This window comes from Harpia harpyja, chromosome 6, assembly GCF_026419915.1.
Source record: "Harpia harpyja isolate bHarHar1 chromosome 6, bHarHar1 primary haplotype, whole genome shotgun sequence".
Taxonomy (NCBI): Eukaryota; Metazoa; Chordata; class Aves; order Accipitriformes; family Accipitridae; genus Harpia; species Harpia harpyja.
This window is the reverse complement of record NC_068945.1, coordinates 57,322,301-57,344,491: the sequence shown is the minus strand read 5'-3', so window position 1 is coordinate 57,344,491 and position 22,191 is coordinate 57,322,301. Positions and strand designations below refer to the sequence as shown.

The following is a 22,191-nucleotide window of genomic DNA, read 5'->3' as shown; positions in this document are numbered from 1 at the left end:
TCTCCCCCCAGAGGCAGAAAATTATCTGAAGATGAACTACTAATATTATTTACTATACTGTCTCCTGTCGTTTGTAAAACAGCTTGATTTAAATTACCAGGAAACTAATAGAAAGCTCATGAAAGAGCATACTGAGACAGAAAAGAATCAGTGAACCAAAGAATACCAGGCCATTTGAGAAAAAGAAGTAAGCTTTCCCGTATTAGACCTTTAAGTTAACCCTGCACTGCTTTTATGTATTGCAAAAGCAAGCATTTCTGAAGTACATTCGTAAAATCACACTGTGTTATAAAAAATAGAAAGCCTTCTCATAACTCAGCCTTGACAGTGTCTCTTCATATACAACTGCTACTGATTATCTTGTAATTCCACTACCTTGGCACTTCAACATACATAACTGTATACAGAATTTCCCTAGGTGATCAAGGCAGCTTTTTCATACACTTTTATTGCCACACAACCTGAGCAGCTGATGCAGAGCCTTAGTGCCAAAGACCTCCAAGTAATGGCTTCTCAGCTGGCAGGTAAACCATGCATTAGGTAAGAAACTTTTTAAAATTATTTGTCACAATAAAAAATAATTAATTATAATTTGTCAAAAGTACAATAATTTGTCAATAAAAAAAGCCATGCCACAACTTTGCACCAAAAATGTACACCTGGAAAAAAAACAAAGCTAAAATGAAGCGATGGCAATGCTATTTTTGATTTTTCTGTAATATATTCTGAATTTTTAGAATGTGCTAAAATCTAAGCTGTCGTAGCCTCAATGGAAAAGACCTATATTATTAAAACAGGGCACCATGGTTCAGATTTAAATTAAACTTGGCTGGTGTTCAAAAGAAAAAAAAAAAACCTTAAGTAACCCATGGTTATTCTATGCAGTATACTGTAGGGTTTCATTTGCAAATAAAAGAGAGTGATGCCAAGGTCACAGAATGCAGCTGCTACGATCAACCAAAAATAGATACCAAGCTCTACATCCTCCCTCATAATTAAAATAGGAAAATTAAATTCAATATAAACCAGCTGCAGCTAGACAACCACATTATTTTACTTAAGCATTAAATCACTGCCATCCATGTGGAAGAAAAGCTGCAGTTCAGTGAAGCTGTCAAACTATACTGCAGACAATTTATATAAAAGTATAAGGAATGAATAAAAATAACCAACTGGTGAATTTTTCGTGTAAAATTTAGGTACATGAGGCTTTTGGGTTTTTTAATTGTGACATACAAATTGGAGACTGCTAACTAAGAAGGAACACCAATCAACGGTTTTTATCTTGGCTCGGGGGAAAAAAGCTACAGATGCAATAAGGAGATCCATCATGTTTAACAGTTTCCTTCTCTATACAGGAATTAAATTAGAATCTTTCACAGATTCTGCTCTCCCATCCTCCCCAGGAAAAGGATGTCAACCTATGCCAGAACATCCACAATATGCAAAACCTGGCTCTAAGTCCTGACTGAAGTAGGCTGCAGATTTGTAAAATTACCTCCCACATCAAAAAAACCCCATGCTCATTACTGGGTATTCTGAGGAGATGTGACCAATAGCAAATAAACTCTTTCCTCACAAGCATCTTCCATGAGGGGTTTAATTAATTGTTTTTAAAAAATAATCTCCATTTGAAAATGACAACAGCTTTGCTAAAAGCTTCCATTTTTTCACCTCTGAGGAACTGATCTTCCTGCCAGTGCTAGCAGATGGGAAAGTAAGAGTTTATGGAACAAGGCCCAAAAAAGACCAGGTTTTATAAGAGATTAAAAGCTTTTAGCTTAACGCAGCAAGAACAATGCAATGCAGATAAGACAGAAGTGTGGTAAAACATGAATTATGAATATATGATTATTACATGAATATATAAAAAAAGATAAAAACTTAGGTACACCTAAAATTATTTCAAGGAACACTAATAAGGAACTTACGTGTTGGACAGAATCTAAGTTCAGTGACTAAGTTTCAAGAAGAGCTTGGAACTCATCATGAACACAGGTTAACAAGACTCCTCTGTCATCATCCTATAAGAAGGGGATCAGGCCCAGTCAGCATGGGTTTACTAAAGGCAGGTCCTGCTTGACCAACCTGATCTCCTTCCATGAGCAGGTGACCCACCTAGTGGATGAGGGAAAGGCTGTGGATGTTATCTTCCTTGACTTCAGCAAGGCCTTTGACACTGTCTCTCATGGCATGCTCCTTGAGAAACTGGCGTCTCGTGGCTTGGATAAGTGTGCTCTTCACTGGGTGAAAAACTGGCTGGCTGGCCGAGCCCAGAGGGTTGTGGTGAATGGGGTGAAATCCAGCTGGCGGCGGGTCACAAGTGGTGTTCCCCAGGGCTCGGTGTTGGGCCCTGTTCTGTTTAATATCTTTATCGATGATTTGGATGAGGGGATTGAGTGCACCCTCAGCAAGCTTGCAGACGACACCAAGTTGGGAGGCAGGGTCGATCTGCTTGAGGGTAGGGAGGCTCTACAGAGAGATCTGGACAGGCTGGATCGATGGGCTGAGGCCAATCGTATGAAGTACAACAAGGCCAAGTGCCGGGTCCTGCACTTCGGTATCAACAACCCCATGCAGCGCTACAGGCTTGGGGAAGAGTGCCTGGAAAGCTGCCCGGTGGAAAAGGACCTGGGCGTGCTGGTTGACAGCCGGCTGAATATGAGCCAGCAGTGTGCCCAGGTGGCCAAGAAGGCCAAGGGCATCCTGGCTTGTATCAGGAACAGTGTGGCCAGCAGGAGCAGGGAGGTGGTTGTTCCCCTGTACTTGGCACTGGTGAGGCCGCACCTCGAGTACTGTGTTCAGTTTTGGGCCCCTCACTACAGGAAAGACATTGAGGTGTTGGAGCGTGTCCAGAGAAGGGCAACCAAGTTGGTGAGGGGCCTTGAACAGAAGTCTTATGAGGAGCAGCTGAGGGAGCTGGGGCTGTTTAACCTGGAGAAAAGGAGGCTGAGGGGAGACCTTATCGCTCTCTACAACTACCTGAAAGGGGGTTGTAGTGAGGTGGGTGTTGGTCTCTTCTGTCAGGTGGCTGGAGATAGGACAAGAGGAAATGGCCTCAAGTTGAGGCAAGGGAGATTTAGGTTAGGTATTAGGAAAAATTTCTTTACTGAGAGGGTTGTCAAACATTGGAATGGGCTGCCCGGGGAAGTGGTTGATTCACCATCCCTGGAGGTATTCAAAAAGCAAGTGGACGGGATACTTCAGGACATGGTTTAGTGGGCATGGTTGATAGTTGGACTCAATGATCTTGAAGGTCTTTTCCAACCTAAATGATTCTATGATTCTATGATTATAAGCTATAAGCCTTCCAGAAACTAGCTAGGGAACTTAGGCACTTACTTTAGGAGAGTTGCTTCTTTAGCTGTCCAACACTCAGGTTAGGTACCCATTTTAGGCAGATGAATCTGTTGGTTCAGATTTATTTTGGCTTCCTTAAAGTCAAGTCTATTTATTTTAATAGCTAGAGAGAATTTTCTTTTTCTTCTGTTGAATGAAAGGATCGGTGAGATCAATTTTTCTTCTCAATAGGAAATAGCAGCACTTGTCTGTAAGGTAACATTTTCTTCAATAAATGGATATGTTTCATTATGGTTTTGCCTCCAAAAATGAGGGTTCAGTCATTATTTGAGCTTTTTTTGAAGTATGTTTTGCTACTATCACCTAGCAGAATTAGACCACAGGTAGATCTAACATATCTGACTACTGAAGGGGTATGCTTGTCTACTCACACATAGTCATCGCAAGATTAGTATATTCAAATGCAGACTTTGCAAAGATATTAAAGCTTGTATTTAGAGAGTGTATTGGGTCTGGCTGAGATGGAGTTAATTCTTCCCATAGCAGCCCTCGTAGCGCTGTGCTCTGCATCAGTAGCTAGAAAGGTGTTGATAACACACCAGTGTTTTGGCTACTGCTGAGCAGTGCTGGCACAGCATCAAGGCTGTCTCTCCAACATTTTTGCCCCCCCCCAACAGCAGGCTGGGGCAGGGCAAGATCTTGGGAGGGGACATAGCCAGGACAGCTGATCTAAGCTAACCAAACAGATATTCCACACCATATGATGTCAGCTCAGATATAAAAGCTAAGTAAAGGGAGACGGAAGGGGGGCATTTTTGTCTTCCTGAGCAACCACTAAGCGTACTGAAGCCCTGCTTCCCAGGAAGTGGCTAGACATCGCCTGCTGACGGGAAGTAGAGAATAACATCATCTGTTTTTCTTTGCTTTTGCATGCGACCTTTGCTTTCACTTTATTAAACTGTCCTTATCTTGACCCACGAGCCTTTTGTTATATTTCCTCCCCCCTGTCCAGCTGAGGAGGGGGAGTGATAGAGCAGCTTTGGTGGGCACCTGGCACCCAGCCAGGGTCAACCCACCACAAGAGTCAATTACAAGACTTCTATTTGTATTATGTATATTTCCATTTATAAATCGAAAAAAATTGCATCTTAAAAGTCTTTGCAGTATCAGTAGTTTTATTCTACTTTTAATTTATGAAGCATGTCAATCTGTCAGCTTAAAATAGTATATTAACATAGTTAACTACCTGCGAGTCCGTGGAGGCTTTGGCGGAGGAGAATCCTGTTTCTCAGCATCTGAAGAACTGACAGCATTCTCTGTATTATTTTCATCCTGATTAAAAGAAAAAGTTTTCATTCATGGCTGTAAAGCTGATACACACAATATTTAAACCGTAAGGTCCAAAGATCCATAATGATACTTGAAAATGATGTATGACAGTATTACATATTTCTGGCTATCATATAGAGATCACTTTCAAAATTCTACTCTAAATTAATGATATTCTTTTATATCTTGTGTATCCAACTTCAAATTTTTCCAACTAAACAGTTTGTTTTGCATGTAATTGCACAACCCACTAGAGAAAATTCTCAAAGTCTAATGTTTCAGGTAAGCAGTGAGCAAGCTCCCTTATGTACTCCAAATTATTCATATTGAAAGCATTTATCTTCCAGTCAGTCTATTTTCACTTGTACAATCACTACACTGAAGATAAGACTAATCTACAGTGCAGTAAGAAAATGAGAATTTCTGCTACTGTAAAGAGACAAGTGGATAAGATTTAATGTATGGTTCTAAACCACTTTCAAATCATCTCCCATTTGCGTACAATGAAGTTTCACTTACGCAGCAAAGCATGCAGATTTTTATTTCATTTTAGGAGGACCATAAATATAAAATATATATTTTATATATGTATATAATTAATATATGTGTCCATACACATTTATATGTATATAGATATAAAATACTGTTGTAGGTTAACTCCAGTAGGCAGCTAAGCACCACAAAGCCACTCACTCACTCATTTCTCCCCTCCACCCCTAGAGAAGGAAAAGGAAAGGCAAGAAAACTTGTGGGTCTAGACAAAATTGTACAGTAAGCAAAGAAGTGGTGGAATAAAAGAGAAAGAAAACAAAGAAGTGATGCAAAAGCAATCACTTACCACCTCCCATAGGTAGACTTATGCCCAGCCAGTTCCTGAGCAAAAGATGGCTAACCTCACTAAACCCCCTCTTTTTCCTCTTTATTGCTGAGCATGATGTTATATGGTGTTATGGCATATCTCTCTGGTTAGTTCGCATCATCTGCCTGGTTGTGTCCCCTCCCAACCTCTTGTGCACCCCCCCAGTCTATTCACTGGGAGGGCAGACTAAGAAAGAGAGGCAGCGTTGACACTGCAAACATTGTTCAGGAATAGCTGGAACATTAGAGTGTCACCAGCATTGTTTTGCTCATAAATCTAAAACACAGCACCCCAAGAGCAGCTATGAAGAATATTAACTCCAACCCAGCCAGACTCAGTAAAAATATGTATAAATGTGTATGTATAAAAATAAAAATAGAATATACAAGAGTCTAAAGCTGCTATACCATTTCCATACACATGCCACAGCCAAAGATCCAACAAAACCAAGGAGGACCTTAGTGTTATCTTGAGTTTAACATGTATTTTATCTAAAGGCTTTTCTTGCAGGATTTTTCTTTTGAAAAGCAATTTTAAATAACCACAAACATCCCGAATCTGTGTAATACATTTCAAAGCAAAATACCACGTTCATGCAACAGGGTCTACTATCTGCTAGCCTATCTGTTCAGACTGGGTGACAGAGACTGACCTCCTGTCTTACAAAACAAGAGGGAATTCCCTGTTAATTTCTGCTTCAAATGTGATAGTTGCATTTGAATTTGGTAAACAATTTCAGCTTTGGAAGATAAACCATAACTAAGTTCTCTCAACAGCTAACTACCTTCACTTAAATTTAGATTCATAAGTTACATGTTTTTAATTTCCATTAAGAGTCTTAAAACAGCTATGATGTCACCGTCTGCTAATGTGATGAGTCTATTATCAAATTCTACTCCTCGGTGTACTAAGTGAAGCTTTTCCTGTGAAGAAAAAAATTAAATCTTTAATCTTTCTTATTGTTCTTCACTAACCTCCCCCATTAACTGGCTGTCCAATACAATATACCAGAAGTACTCCAGCAGAAATACCCTGTTGTTCCTATATCAATAGCTTGTGTCAGCCCTTTTAGACAAATTGCACAGGGAGTTCATTGTCCTGCTGACCACTGGCTGTAACTATCAAGGGGTTTTTTTGGAGTGAGATTCAATTAGCAGTTAAAAGCCACTTACATTTAGATGACCACAACTGAAGCTCCCATTGCAGTTAACCAAGGTTGCTTGGTTTTCATAGAATAGTTTGGGTTGGAAAGGACCTTTAAAGGTCATCTAGTCCAACCCCCTTGCAATGAGCAGGGACATCTTCAACTACATCAGGTTGCTCAGAGCCCCGTCCAACCTGACCTTGAATGTTTCCAGGGATGGGGCATCTACCACCTCTCTGGGAAACCTGTTCCAGTGTTTCACCACCCTCATTGTAAAAAATGTCTTCCTTGTATCTAGTCTGAATCTACCCTCTTTTAGTTTAAAACCATTACCCCTTGTCCTATTGTGACAGGCCGTGCTAAAAAGTTTGTCCCCATCTTTCTTATAAGCCCCCTTTTAAGTATTGAAAGGCCGCAATAAGGTCTCCCTGGAGCCTTCTCTTCTCCAGGCTGAACAGTCCCAACTCTCTCAGCCTGTCCTCATAGGAGAGGTGTTCCATCCCTCTGATCAGCTTTGTGGCCCTCCTCCGGACTTGCTCCAACAGGTCCATGTCCTCCTTATGTTGGGGGGCCCCAGAGCTGGACACAGTACTCCCGGTGGGGTCTCACCAGAGCGGAGTAGAGCGGCCAGGTAGTAGATGCAGCCCAGGATACAGCTGGCTTTCTGGGCTGCAACTGCACATTGCCAGGTCATGTCCAGCTTTTCATCCACCAGTAAGTGACCAGCCAGTAAGCCAGGGATGAAGGTAACAGATCAGTTGGCCCCACTGACTACATTTGGAGCTTAGACATGTAGACCACATGCAAAGCCTCCATTCCAGACCAAGTTCTGCCCCTTTTTGTTTCCAGATCTGAGCCTTTACATTTTGCAACATTAAAGCACACTCTTGCTCAATTTGCCAAATAGCCAGGGTGGTTGTTTTTTTTTATTTATCTCACAATAAATTTTAGCTTTTAAGTGTCTGTTACTTCTATTAATAATGATTTTTGGCTTTCCTGGGGTAACGCATAAAAAACTAACAGCCGTATCAGGTCAACTGATCATGTTCTACCTTACTGAACTAGGATTATTATCCATTGGTTGGCTCCCAGAGTAAAGTATACTGTGAACTAGGTTTTAATACATTTAACATACTGGGGTTTATATCATTCTAGCTTCTTAATAAACAATATTGGTTGCAAGTCAAACACCTTCAGAGATTTATTGCATCAGCACTACCTTAACAATCACTCTCAGCAAAAAGTGCTGTCATCAAGTGTCCAAAAAGTCACTGTCCAAAAGTGTAGAATGAAAAAAATGGCTAATGAGGTATTTAAAAAAAAAGTACTAATGCTATGCTCGATTGTAAACTGAATGCAGGACCCCGTGATCTTACCTAGGAACAAAGGTACCCGTTCAAGGCCTTTGTCAGTTTTCCATGACTTACTGAAAAACATTAAGGGCTCAAAGAACTTTTAAAATCTAGCTACAAACTATTGCAGACATGCTAATTTTTAAAAAAAAACAACTCGTATTTTTTTTTCTAGTCATTGATGGAATAAAACAGTGCCATAGGACATGGACATCCAAGCTCTCTACCAGCCTCCTCTCAAATATGCAGAAAAGCAATTTACAGCTTTTTGACATCAGGTAATGGGTGACCATACAAACTGTTTCACCCTTAACATACATGAAAATTAATTTTATTGCCCTCATTCAGGCAGAGTACCATTCTGAAGGTTGGTGCCAAAGATACTGAGGCTCACAGTATCCAACAGCAGCAACTCAGTTTCCTGCTCAATGGTTGTGTCATGCGCCTCCCCACTTCCCTAAGTTGTGTAAAGCAAACTCTGAATGTCTCCCATATGTAGTCGTTACTGTGGATAGTACTAAATGCACTGATATTGTACTAAAGAGCCCCCCCCCCTTAATCGTAAGTACCAGCAACTAGAGTTAGAAACTAATGCAACTGCATCCCGAGAACAGAGCGGGCTGTTCGCCTTGTTTCGGTACCAAAGCACATCCATGTTTCATAAGGCAGAGAGACATTAGAAAGAATGACTCCGCAGGAAGAGTTCCTCCCCCTTACCACCAACTTCTCCATCCTACAACAGATCAGAAAAGTACTCCAGTTCAGTTCCGCCAGCACAGAAGTTTTGAGGAACAGATTTCTTATTTATGCACTCAGTTTTCTAAAAGGTACTGGCAAGGGAAAGGGTATGCCTGCTGGCCGTAGTGTAGACTAACTTGTCCAGAAAAAAACCCAGCAGCTGCATCCCTGTCCTTCTGTTTGTAAAGCAAAGTGTTTGTGAACAGAATGTTTCCTGAGATACACTTTTCTCCCAGGGGGAAGAAAAAGCCTATTAAAGAAGCTAACATATGTCAAAGTTTTTAAAATTGTATGTACAGAGTAAGAAACTGTTTCTAGTTGAGACAGGCAGAAGTAGCCGAAGAGGCACTACCATTTTTGCTTCTAGTAATAAAACATATGTATATACCTTGCAAAAACATGTATAAACTCAAATGTCTGAGGCACAAACACAACCACAGAGAGTTTACAAAAACAATTCCTTAAAAAAAATTTTTAAAAAACCCCAAACAACAAAAAGCACACACACAAAATGGTACTTTTAAATTAAACCCCAGAAGAGAAGTTAGTGATTACCCCAGCTTCATACACTGGGAAGGCTTCAGGCAGATACATGTTCAAAAGCTTTCACTTCTGCATTAGGTCAAAATCAGGATCAGTTCACTCTGTTCTAGTCACATTAAATCAGGAGCAAGAACGTTACATGAATTATTGTCACCAAAGAGATACTTCACTACTTTGCTTAATTAGCTCAATGGACTGATGCTTTTTTAAAAGCTTCATTTACGTTTAGACAACTCATTCCCCATTAAGTGAAGGATTTTTACTTCAAAGGCTGAAGATGATAGAAGTTTAAGGCAGTAACCAAATGCACTAATCCATGCAAGAAAGAAGACAGTGCTCATATCAACTGTATGCTGCTGCAGCATTTTTAAGTAATTGTGCTCAGTTAATACTGATCTCTTTTTGGTTTTAACTGAAGAAATACTGCTTGCTGAACTCTCGGAGCAAGTCTGTTACTTGTTCTCAGTTCTGTGTTACAAGATATAGTGAACAACCAGTATTTTGAGCACCCTTGAGTGACACCAACTCACAGATTTCCCCTTCCATCATGTATCAAAATAAGTGAATTGGCAAACATGCAGAACAACTAACACAGAACAGAACAGAGGAAGCTCAACTGTAAAAAAGTGAATATAGGGTATCTCCCTGGGATGACCGCATCCGTTGAGAAGAGCAGATGGCAGTATTAAGAAAAAGCCTTCCAGCCTTCCTAATCACAGCTTATTGGCATCAGCCAACACTCTATTGCTTTTCTAGACATATGTTGCATTCTCAAGCAGAATACAGTTTTAAAAAGTATCAGCTTAGAAAAACCAGGACAACATATGTAGTTCACAAGGGTCATCATACTGAATTTTTTTTTTTTAATGGATTAACAAATGTGCAATTCAGTCAATTAAATAACTGTTCAGTGCAGCGCCCTGCTTTCTTACAGAAGATAGCTATCCTGTCATGGCAGGCTTCTCACTATAAGAAAACAGAAGCATTAACAATACGTGGGTACACAAAAGAATAGGAGCTTTCCCCAATCTTTGCCTCCATATACTGCTGAACAGTTAAAGAGTTCCAATAGCCTTGTCGATTTTGAGGGAACAGCTACTCATATCAAGTGAAAATGCTAATAGTTAGGAATTTCTAGGTATTCTGTTAAATTACATATATGTGAAATGTGTATATATCTATGAAAGACTACATTAACAAATGAAAAGACCATAAAGTCAAATGAAGTGTAGATTACATGTAGTCTACAACAATACAGAGCAACTGGTGTTCCCGTGGTAATGCAGAGGAACAAGGAATTCTCAAGGCAGATGCTGTGTCTGAATTCAACTTGCTAAGGTGACAAACTGTGCTATCACCTCCCAAGTGTGGGTCTTTTCCCCACCTACTTCCTCTAATGGCTGAATCACCAAACGGAGCTGTCACTAACATAGAGCAAATAGAGGATCACCATTTTAGACTGAGATTTCACAGGCATTGCCTACAATTCAAAACCTTTTGCCCAGGAACTGCAATGCATAATTTTCTTTTGGAACTTACAGTGGAAACAATGTCATTCAGAAGCTTTCTGTACTGGTAAAGTACAGCAAATTTACTGCAAAGACTTTTCCAAAAGTAATCTCATGGTTTCCCTTAAAAGGAATTGAGGCATTCCTTTTGCCCTTATCATAAAGCAGCATGGGAACCACAGAGGATCAGTAGATAAAAAGAGAAATACTTCAGACTGAAATGATACACTCAAATGATTCAGATTAAATAAAACTTTCCAAGCACAGGCAACAAAATAAATGTCTCTGAAGACCTACATGATTTTTTAGAATGTTACAATCTCTCTCCAAGCTGCAAAACAGCAAAGAAAACTGGAACAGCAAAGTCTTTTCACTTAAGAGTTTCCAAACCACTAACGTTTTGAATATCAACATCATTCTTACAGCAGCCGATTCCTCCACAGCTTCTAGAAATGCAATCAACCACAGCAATAGAATCCTGTCACTTTTACAGGAAAAAATGCAAGAGGTATTTAGGAGTACTGGCAATGCCACATTTTGGAGAAAGTGTTTATTAATACAAGCTTCTATTAGTGGATAAGGGTAAAACAAGGACTTGCAGTACTGTAACATGATTGTTACTGTCAAGAGACAAAATTCAACAAGAAATATTTTTGAAGAGAAAGTAAACTTTTTCTTGTTTGTCTTTTCATCAGTTTTCCTTTTTCTACATACAGAGCATCCAACTTCACAGAATTTCATCTGATTCAGACTTTCCAAGACAACCATGCTTCACTTTAGATCATGGAGATGCCTCTCAAGTAACTCACAAAATATTCTACTGATACAAATCTGACATACCTTATCAGATGATTAAGAGTAATCAGCTCACATATGTTTCAAAGCTTCCAAACACAAAACCAAGTGTAATATTTTCACAGCCATACTAATAAAATCAATAATGGCGAGAACCACACAGTTAATACTTCAAATACATGACAATGGGATCAAGAATTTCAGTGGGAAGGCGGCCGAGTCCAAGACTCAGTTCCAATTTAATTGTTTGATAATTTCAGAGAGTCCTACTACAGGGTGGGGAAATAGTTCTGATGATCAAATTTAGCATCTGAGTCTTTTCTTATCAGAAAAAAATTGCTTTGAGCAGCAATTTCATCTTTGCCCTGAAATTTGGCTACTGTGGGGACTGTTGAAAGTACTCTATCTGGTATCTGAAGACAGCTTTTCTTCATAAAATATCATTTACATACTTAGTATTATTTTAAGCACATTTATAGTTCTATATAATCACAATATGTATAACTATATGGTAAGAGTATACAATTAACTACATTATACTATATCATATGTGCATTTTCTACATGGCTTTGAATCCTATCAAATTCTAATAGAAATCCTACCCATATTGTAAGTCTATTTTCAAACACTGCATGTATTTTTTTTGTTGACTTGTTACAGTATTGTTTCCAGCAGGGTAAAGCTGGCAAGTTCACGGGAACACACGTTCAGGATTGTGTCTAAGCTACTTCCCTATGAATACTGCTACTTGTTGCCAATCAGATTAACTTTTCACTGTGATGTTACTGGCAAACACTGCTTACAAAGCTTAGGTAACTCAATTCACTTCAAACACCGCTTGAAATGGGAAAAGCAATTGGACAAAACCATGAAACCAACCCTAAAGAATACTCCAACTCTTCAGAGTACTACCAAAATACAATAAATGAAAGACAAAAGAAAATTTCCTCTTCGGTTCAGTGGTATCTCCTATATAACTAACAGTAATATATCTAAAGTAGGCACATTCTTTTATTTGGAATTGTTTCCACTGAACATAATTAAAACCCTTCACATGTACACAATTCTACAGTTGCTGTAGCATCTGCAGGCAGAGTAAGATCTGGAAAGGAACCATAGGATATTACATTATATTTAATAAAGTTATTGGAAAACTTTCTGCATCAGAGCTTGTTTCCTTTTAAGAGATTGTTTCCTTTTAAAAACCAAATATTCTGGGATGTATCTTAGTTAAAAAACTAACTAGAACATTTCTGGGGAAAACCAGATGTTATATACAACAGATTCTACATAATACCCTTGGAGGGAAAAAGGGAGCTTTTTCAGAATACCAAAAACACTGTCTCAAGTGAGCCTCAAAGTTTTGAGAATCAGGTTAAAGCTACAAGCAGATATTTAACCAGATACGTGAGGTAGAAAACCACCTTATAAAGCCAAAACAGAAGCTAAGCCTACACCAGGTAATTCCCTGAAGGCAAATTTCCTAACAAACAAATAGTAGCAAATTTGTTTTTAAGTACCAGATTTTTAGATACAGGAACTCTTTAACTGCGAGACATTTCTCCTCAACCCTCCAGCAGACGTGTTCAAGCTACAATATGAAGAAGCATCATTTCATAATGCAAAAAAGGCTGTACCTAGCCAGACTGAAAGATTCATTTTGCCCTGTTTCTAGCAGTGACCAAAAGAAAACTTACAAGGAAGAATAAGGACAGAGCAGGCATGCAGAGATCCTTTACTAGGATGTTCTCCAACAGTTTGCAACTCTGGAATTTCATAGGTCAGAGGTTGGGCAAATTAATGGAAGAAGATTCCAAGATGATGAGATATTCACCTCAAAGCTACAGACTTTCAGCTGCAAGGAGCTGTGCAGTTTCATGTTGCATGAAGAATTATCTCCTTTTATATTAAGTCTGCCATGTCTTATTGATACCCTTTAGAACGGGTTAATAGGAGTCAGCTTTTCACTGTTACTTAGCCTCTATCATATCTAACTTCAGCATTTCTTTCCCAGCTCAATCTGGTTGTTCTTTAGATGGAGCCTTCTGAGATCTTTGATCCTTGTCCAAATTTTTAATGCTTGAATTCTGTAATACGCTTTTGAGATAATCAGACCAAACCTGCAGACAGTATTCAAGTTGCAAGGTATCCACACAATGACGTTATGTTCTCTACCCTTATTAGTTTCCAAATAATTGCTAAAATTCAAATTTCCTTTAAAACTTATTGATTGTAACCAAGATCATATCCAAGCAAAACTCAAAACTCACACTCCATCACTGCATATTCAGAGTTGAGATTTCTCCCTGTCTCACCCCCATGCACATTACCTATCCATAACCTATTTGCTCTTGTTTTATTTACTCACTCAACTCTCATAAGATGTGCTACAGACAGCACTTGCCTTAGTTACAGACAAAGCATACTGTGTTACCTCCTTATTCAGATGTTCTGGAATACATGTAAATAACAAGAGACATTTTTGATTCTATGTAACAGTGCAGACACAGGTCAGATCACAGTCAAATAACCAGAAGATACAGCAGACTGATCTGCCTATTATTTTATGACCAAAACTCAAGTAATAAGGAATCACTTCTGTACAAAGCTAATAAATCTGCACGTTCCAAACCCTATCATGCTCATTCCTCAGGAATATAATGAAAATTCACAGACCAGCTAGACTGAATATGAAACCTATAACAAATTAAAACAGCCTGCCCTATCCATATTGCATTTAGTCCATCAGGTTTCTTGTCATGACTAAAGACCTCAGAACTACTGCATGAACTGATATAAATTCTTAAGAGTTAACAGAAGGGTATATGCCTTTTTTTCCTAGAATGAAAAACATTTTAGACTTCCTAGAAAGCACAGCTAAACCCATAAAATTAAAGGGATGCTTATTAATAAAGGCAGACTTAAAATTGCTTCCAGATATTTCAAAGGGTCCTGAAAATACTACTCATACTCCCCTCTAGAGAGCTATAAAGCCTACACCAATTAGGTACTGAAGGGACAGATAAAATTACTGAATAAACAAAACACAGTCCAAGGATAAAGCGCAGTACACAGTTCTGGACTGTGGAAGAAAGAAAGAATATATTGATCCAAAAAGCCATTTTTCACATAGTGCCCGGTAGTAGCCAACAAAACTTATCTGAACATAAAAAAGGGAAAAAACCTAGGGGACATGAAATTTAAAGTGGAGGGACAGAAAGACAGAAAAATCCTCAAATACCATGATTACCAATGAAAAATATTATTTTTCCAAAGTTTTTTTTCCTTTGTTAAAAGGGTAGAGTATGAAGCTTCCTGACAAAGGCATTTTTAAGTTATTTTTCTTTACCCCAATCTGCTCCAGTGCAAAGAGTACTTCAACACAATACGAAAAGTTATTACAATCATTCATTGCCAGTCCTGCTCAACCACATCAAGGCTGTGTTGGGCCAAGACCAAGGCAGCACGCAACAGCATGTAATATCCAAGTCTCAACTGAAGAGTCAGATCAATGCTTATCTACTGGTTTAAAATTAGGTCCAACACCACACTGGGGCAAAGGAAGAACAGAACACTTCAGTGAAGTTTTCCCCTTTCAAGAGTTTAACCTAAACATAGATCAGATTGAATTCACCTATATACACATGTATATTTCTTTATTTTTATTTATATATAAAATATACATATATGTAGGCTGGTGTTTTATTTTTAACTTGCTCTTTACCACACTGTTTAACAAGCCATTTGCAGAAAGTCAGGCTTAGACAAAATTTCATTTGCTGCCAATATATCAGAATTGGGGTAAATACGGCCAATCAAAGCAGATCAGCTGTCAAGTACTGCCACCTCACCAAGGTAAGGGCACATTTTGCAGTTTAAATACTGAGTTAGAGTCCTGTATTTCACCCATACTAGAATTCTTTCTATTGCTTCCCCCACTGCAATTGCATTTGGTATATGTGGTAAATATTCCTGTAATTATCTGACTCAATTTTTACAACCAAGTCCTCAGTGTAAGTTGAGGTAAGCCTGAGTACAGGCTAGCTGTCCCTATTCAGCAAAAACCACTTGTAGTCCAAACAAGTTCTGTATGTGCCTTAACACCATTGAACACTTAACTTTAAAAACTAGACTTTACAGGAAAATCTTGAACAGAAGCTAACACCTACAACTGATTGAAACTCATATGGGAAAGACACATACCACTCCATCTGCAATCTTCCAGTCTGCACAACTTTCGTATTTTTGCAGTTGCTTTTCAAACAGTTGTGCTATGGCTCGATGGACAAGTTCATACTGCTCCTATAGTAGGTTACGAGATAAAAATTAGTGCACGAGATCTTTACAAAGAATGATGGTATATTATCATATGACAAAAATTCATTTTAAAACAAACTATACCTTTGTCTGCACTGCAGAATGCCTTTGTGTCCTCATTTCCTGTATTAAATTAAATACATTGAATTCTTCAGGAATTTTCTGAAACATAGAAGGAAGTCAATTACATTGACATAACTGTTTGTCAGAACAGCAATACAAAAGCTGTTAGAGATCCAAAAGTATGTTTAACTTTTGTAGGTAAAGCCAATCTGTTCTCTCCACATTGCAGCTATTCAATTTTTTTTTAAAAAGCAATTCCTTTCCAGAACTGGTTTTAAACATTTAAACATTTAAACCAGATGAGAGCATTTCAAGTATTTTGAAAATGAGACATCCAATGGAAGTATTAACATGACACTGCAACATTAATGATGCTTCATAACCTAAAAACCCCAGAATGAAGTTACCTCTGTATATTTGAAATATCAGCCTTTAGGAGCTGCAAGATTAAGCGGAGACATTGAAACAGTTGAATTCAAAATCACTTTATACTGAAATATATTTTAAAAGATATTTGGAATTTTACAGTAACTTTTTTTTAGATAAAAACTTGCTGTCAAAGGAAAGCAAGTTCATACTAAAGCATGAATGCAACGAAACTAAACATCCAACCTGTCAAAAGAGTTCTGGAACATCTTAAACATTTCACTGTTTTAGAACATTTGGGAGCTCAATCAATCACTGTTATGAAATGATGGAATGCCACAAAATCTCTTCTTTTAAGATTCCTTACCCCAGCTTTAAGCAAATTCCATGTATAATCTATGGCACAGATGGCTCCTGTTCTTCCACACCCTGCACTATGAACATAAACAGTTAGGTGTGTTAGAAATTATTGTAGTTTGTTAAAAACAGCCTATAAGTTTTACATTTCCAGAGTCCACGTGGAAAAAAAAAAATTATATCAAAATCCCTCAACTATCATTTTAAGCTCACTCAACCTGACGCCATAGTGTCATAAAAATTAAAAAGTTAGCAGTGCAAAATGGAGCATTGAAGTTTTTAATGCAAGTTTTTCATAGCCAATTGGAACTGAAATCATGAAAGATGAAAAATGCTGACATTTATTGCCTCTTTTGTCACACTATTCCTAGTTACCACTGCTTCAACAGTAGGGCTTTTGTCCAAGTTTAATGATAGATATGTTAAATGACAGAATAGAATATGTTTAAAGACTTCCCACATTTGTCTGATTTAGATATCTGTATTTTCTGCTTTTTATCTAAAAAACTTAATCTGAAAGTTATAAAAAATGACAGTGAAATATCAACATTTATTCTTCCTAATAGTATAAATTTCTCTATTTTACAAATAAAGAGTTATAATGTATGCATTTTTATTACATTATAATTATACTGTTGTAAAGAACCAGCCTTCACAACTGTACTGACACTCAAGAGAAACAGGACAAAGTGAAATTGATTTCAGTGCAAAGTAAGTTTTTTTTATGGTTTTAGACCTCAATTACTTAGAGTGACAAGTTTAAAAAGAATGCAGCTAAAGACAGTAGATTTTTATACACTTTAAGAGAATAACCAAGCTCTAAAGAGTAATAAGCACCAACAACTGAACATTTCCTGGCTTAGGAATCTGAATTCAGTTTTTCTGACATGTAATAAATTAACTTTTGTTGCTTTAAAAAGTATCAAATATCATAGGCAATAACTTTCCAGAGAAATTGACAGAAACTGTCGATTCACCAAAACATTTTCATGGCAGTTTAGTTTCAACAGTCCTGTTAGCCAAATTTCAGGTCAAAGATTAAACTGCTGCTCACAAGCAAAGACTTACCAACCAGAAAATACAGCCTGCTCATTAGAGATCTTTTTTGTTGTATTAGAAGACAGACAGAAAATTGTTAGGTAGTGATGCACCTGCTATGTAGTCTTTCCTATTGAGAATGGAGCCTTCACTCCCATATCTGATTTGCAAGGTTCTTCAAAGTCTATTTCATCCTAATGAGAATTTAAATGTCTTAAGAACGACAAAACAGTTTTGCTTTCAAAGACTAATTCTTTTCTGATTGATATTCTGTCTTAAACTGAAATAGAAGCAAAATTTCACTGTGGCATGAGTTTTAAGACAATGAAGACTGTATGATTTTGAGTGAAGTTTTGACATGAGGAAATACTCCCTTTTTGGAAAACTAAAATAAATAAATAAATAAATTCTAATTTAGAATCAAACTAGTACATCTCATGCCAAAAGTCCAGACTTAAAAAAAAAATTAAAATGTATGTAAACTTCAAAAATAAATATATTTGATACCTGCAGTGTATGCAAATTGGTACATCTTCATGTTCCTGGTATTCTCTCATCAAGCTGATCATGTCCAGAATAGAATCAAAAGACGAAGGGACATCATGGTCAGGCCAGTTAACATAATGAAATTGATAAACACTACGAGTCTCCTAAGGGAGAGGGAGGGAGAAAGGTGTTACTGATAATACATATTTGAGGATTTTGTATGAAATAATCAGTTCTATGAACCTTCACTTTTTGCATGACTAAGCGTGCACAAGCAAAGCCAGTTACTGTATTAAAAAAACCTATAGCTTATACCACTTAGAAAAACAAAAGGGAAATTCTGAAATAGTATTTTGAGTGCTGCTAATGCATAGGAAAAAGCACTACAGGACAGTTCACAGAAGCCTCTCTCTATAATATATGGGTTAAAGGACCCACAACGTTCCACTGTGTTAAAAGATTCTCTGTCCTTACAGTCTTAAAAATTGAAAGGGAGAAATAAAAGGAAAGACTACCATGAAAGGTTATTTTTCCAATCACACTCCAGTAACTCACATTTGGAAAAAAAAAAAGGGGGGGGGACAGGGTGGGGTGTTGTTTTGTCACATTACAAAATAAAGTGTTCGTGTGTGCATGCGCGCGTGCACACACACACAGAGGAGAATTAAGAAAATGAGATAAATAATTCAGGCCATATCTAAATATGGATCACACCTGGAACAACAGCAGGTACACTTGTATTCTAATTAGCTCATGTCATAATAGTACTAAAGAAGAAGCAGGCTTCAGAACAGCCTAGTTACTCAGCTACCCAAATCCCTGAAAGACCAAATCCTCTCTCTCATCATCATCCAAACCATATGCAGTATAGCTAGTTCTACTGCACCTTTCCATGCTGTTGTCACACCTCTGGATTCTAGCATACCCTCAAACTAACATACTAGAGGCGCTTATGAATTTTTTGATCAATGTTACAGGTTACAAGTTGTAAGGTCTATGCTACCTTCTGTTTAGTTATTTGAGAAGCAACATAGTGGGCCTCTTGAGCACAGAAATTTATATCGTCTTTCAACTGAACCAACTATTTTTGATGCTTTACTTTTGCCAGACCTGTGGAAGCACTGTAGCTAGTAAAAACAAGACAAAATACAGCCCAAGAAAAGAAATTGTAGAAATCCAACTGATTATGTAAAACCAATGTCATCAGTAAGGAGGAAGAAAAGTTACAACTGCCTGTTAAGGTCCACCAAGAACTTTCACTTAATTACATTTAAAAAGACAAAGCAGTGATTTTTCACATTAGCAGAACCGTGAGAAAGAAAATAATATCCAAATTTGTTTTTTATATGGAAATTAAAAATGAAAAGGAACCTCCATAGTCCTTAAGAAAGAACTTGATGTTTTAGCTTAAAATAATTTTTGAATGTCAAACTGCTTTTCCTCCTAGCAACTAGAATAACTTCATTTATATGAATTTTAAATTCTTTTGCATAGTATTTTGTATGATACTCCATTGAAAATTTTACGGAAGTGACAAAACTTTTCATTATTCTGGAAAACCAGAAAGTGAACTTAGAGGGTATTACTTTATACCACAAATATGTATTTTCCTCCCCAGTTCAAGGCTACACGAAGAATTCTTCAAAGTAAGATGAAATGTCTGTAATTCATTACCAAAATGCGTGCTTACAGAAATCCTGAAGCAAATTTGCTAGGTAAGTCTGAAGAAAGATAATTTTATCAGCTGCACAGGTTGAATATCAACGTATCTTGTTAATCCTTTCAGTTACATTACTCCTTAAAGGAATATAAAACTTTGGGATCTTTGCTAAGATCAAAAGCATATGGCAAACTGTAGGGTTTTTGTTACTACTTAGTTTTTATGTAGTACACAAGCATCCTATAAAAATTAACTGGAACAGTACTCATGGAAGTCAAGTAGCTAAACATGGTTTGCATGTATAGTACATGCAAGCAAAATATAAATTAGCTACAGTTTCTGAAGTAACCAGTTTTCATGATACTCAAGTATTAAAAGTAATGTAGGTTCTGCTTTGGAGTTTTTGATATCTTTTCAGTTCTTTTTTTAAGTGCACCATTTAAAAAACAAGTTGCAAAGCCCAGTTATTATGCAGTTAATTTCTGCTATCTAAAAAGTTTCACAACAGTCAGTTATTAGCATTCAGGACACACTAACAGAAGCGAACTGATTAAGTTCATGCATCCCACTGCAAGCACCTAGCAAGCTACTGCAGACAAAAATTAGCCTCCAAAATTACCCCCTTCATGATTAAACAGTTTTCATAACTGTTGTGATATCGGTTGTTGAAATGGAACAAAGCATTGCTAAAGAAAACATAACAATAAGTGAGACTAACCTGTAATAAATGGTTTCTTAATACAGGATGCCAATTAAAATGACAGGTATTCTGTAAAATTGACTGTCAACCTTCATGTTTTTGCAGGACAACTCTACATTTATTTTTATTTACTGACAGTTGCTTTTCAGAAAAATAAACGGTCACCTCAAATCTGACACTTAAGTATAAGTTTGCAAGAAAGGCTTAAATCATTCTTTCTTAACATTTGTATGAGAACACAAGTGCTTTTATTTCACTGAAAATATGACAATTTTCACAATTAACATAACATACTCAATTTAGGAACTAGGTCTCATGTTTTACAGTAGTTTGTGTCATAAGTTTTCACTAAGATGAATAAATACAATTTCTTCTGTAAAGAGACTAGTTGTAACCATTTACAGTTGCCAACTTAAATAGTGTAAATTAATTGGTTTACCAGAATACTTGTCTGGTAAGCCAATTCTACATCTTGAACACTAGGATATCAAATCTTCAAGAATTCTGAAGTCTTGAGCTCACTTTTAAAAGTACATTTCTATCTTGACCCTTGAATATATTACATACAATTCCTCCACACAGAAGTTCTCCAAGCAAAAAGCCAATGCAACTAAATTTAATCAAGAACATTCCATATTTTTCATATCTTATTTCAATTCCAAAAGAGTAACTTCTTACAAGCTAGAGTGAGAAACTTTGACAACAACTTAGTGATTTTTTTTCTTTTCCCCCATTCTTGCTTTATTTTTACTTGGTAATACAAATATATGAATGGGCATCAGGAATATCTTTTAACATTGTAAAACCCTCTTGACAATGAATGAAAGTGTAGGGCAAATTCTAACAAGTACACATACTTTACCCCAAAAAAAGCTAACTATAGGAGACAGGGGTTTTTGACAAGTTTCATTCAGGTTATCATCATATTTTCAGTTGGGGTAAATAGTGAAATTCTCCTAGTGTGATAGAAGCTTTCTAGTTGTTAACACATGCTATTGAAGAGCACCACACACCTTTGGCTAACCAAGAACATATATAAAAGACAAGTAAGGAATTTCACTACTCTAAGCTTTTAACAGCACTTCTGAACTTGATGATTTACATACACATAGAGTCAGCACCTAAAAAAGTGAAGGTATTTTTGTGAGTTTCCTCCATCGTATCATTTTAGAGACATTTGAGCAACCATTAAAGTTGAGACCAGAAGTAATCATATACTTACATTTTGAAATTCAAGTAATAATGTTCTAATAAAGTAATCTGTTCTTGCTTGCTCAGCTTCCTAAACATGAGAAAACAGTAATGAATTGAAAAAAAAAGATCAATATGCAGCATACAGGATATAACTAAAAACCCAAAATCTAAATTCAGGTGTCTTTTTTTCAGTTTACTGGGTTTGTATCTATGATTTCACCAAAAGATGGGCAATCAAAACATTGATTTTAAAACAGCAACTTAGCTTGCTACACAAGATATGTGAAAGATGTTACTTTTACTTAAAATAAAAATGTGAGTTTTCAAACCAGTAAGTGTCTAGCCTGCTCCTGAAACCATCAATAAACCTTGTAAGAGTATTTCAAAGTACTTCTGCTTTATTTCTCCATGCATTTATTTAATTTACAGATTGCCTCCCACA

At 37.2% G+C, this 22,191-nt stretch overlaps 1 protein-coding gene across 1 annotated transcript in view; it reads right to left on the bottom strand.

The window, feature by feature from the left end:
• The window catches only part of PTPN12 (protein tyrosine phosphatase non-receptor type 12), an 83,751-nt gene that overhangs the window by 16,445 nt on the left and 45,115 nt on the right, over window positions 1-22,191 (bottom strand). Inside the window, exons 7-12 of the mRNA XM_052788901.1 lie at window positions 21,778-21,837; window positions 18,217-18,359; window positions 16,682-16,748; window positions 15,970-16,047; window positions 15,772-15,870; window positions 4,547-4,632 (exon numbers count right to left, since the gene is read on the bottom strand). Coding sequence (XP_052644861.1) covers window positions 4,547-4,632; window positions 15,772-15,870; window positions 15,970-16,047; window positions 16,682-16,748; window positions 18,217-18,359; window positions 21,778-21,837 — 533 coding nt within the window. The remainder of the gene's footprint in view (window positions 1-4,546; window positions 4,633-15,771; window positions 15,871-15,969; window positions 16,048-16,681; window positions 16,749-18,216; window positions 18,360-21,777; window positions 21,838-22,191) is intronic.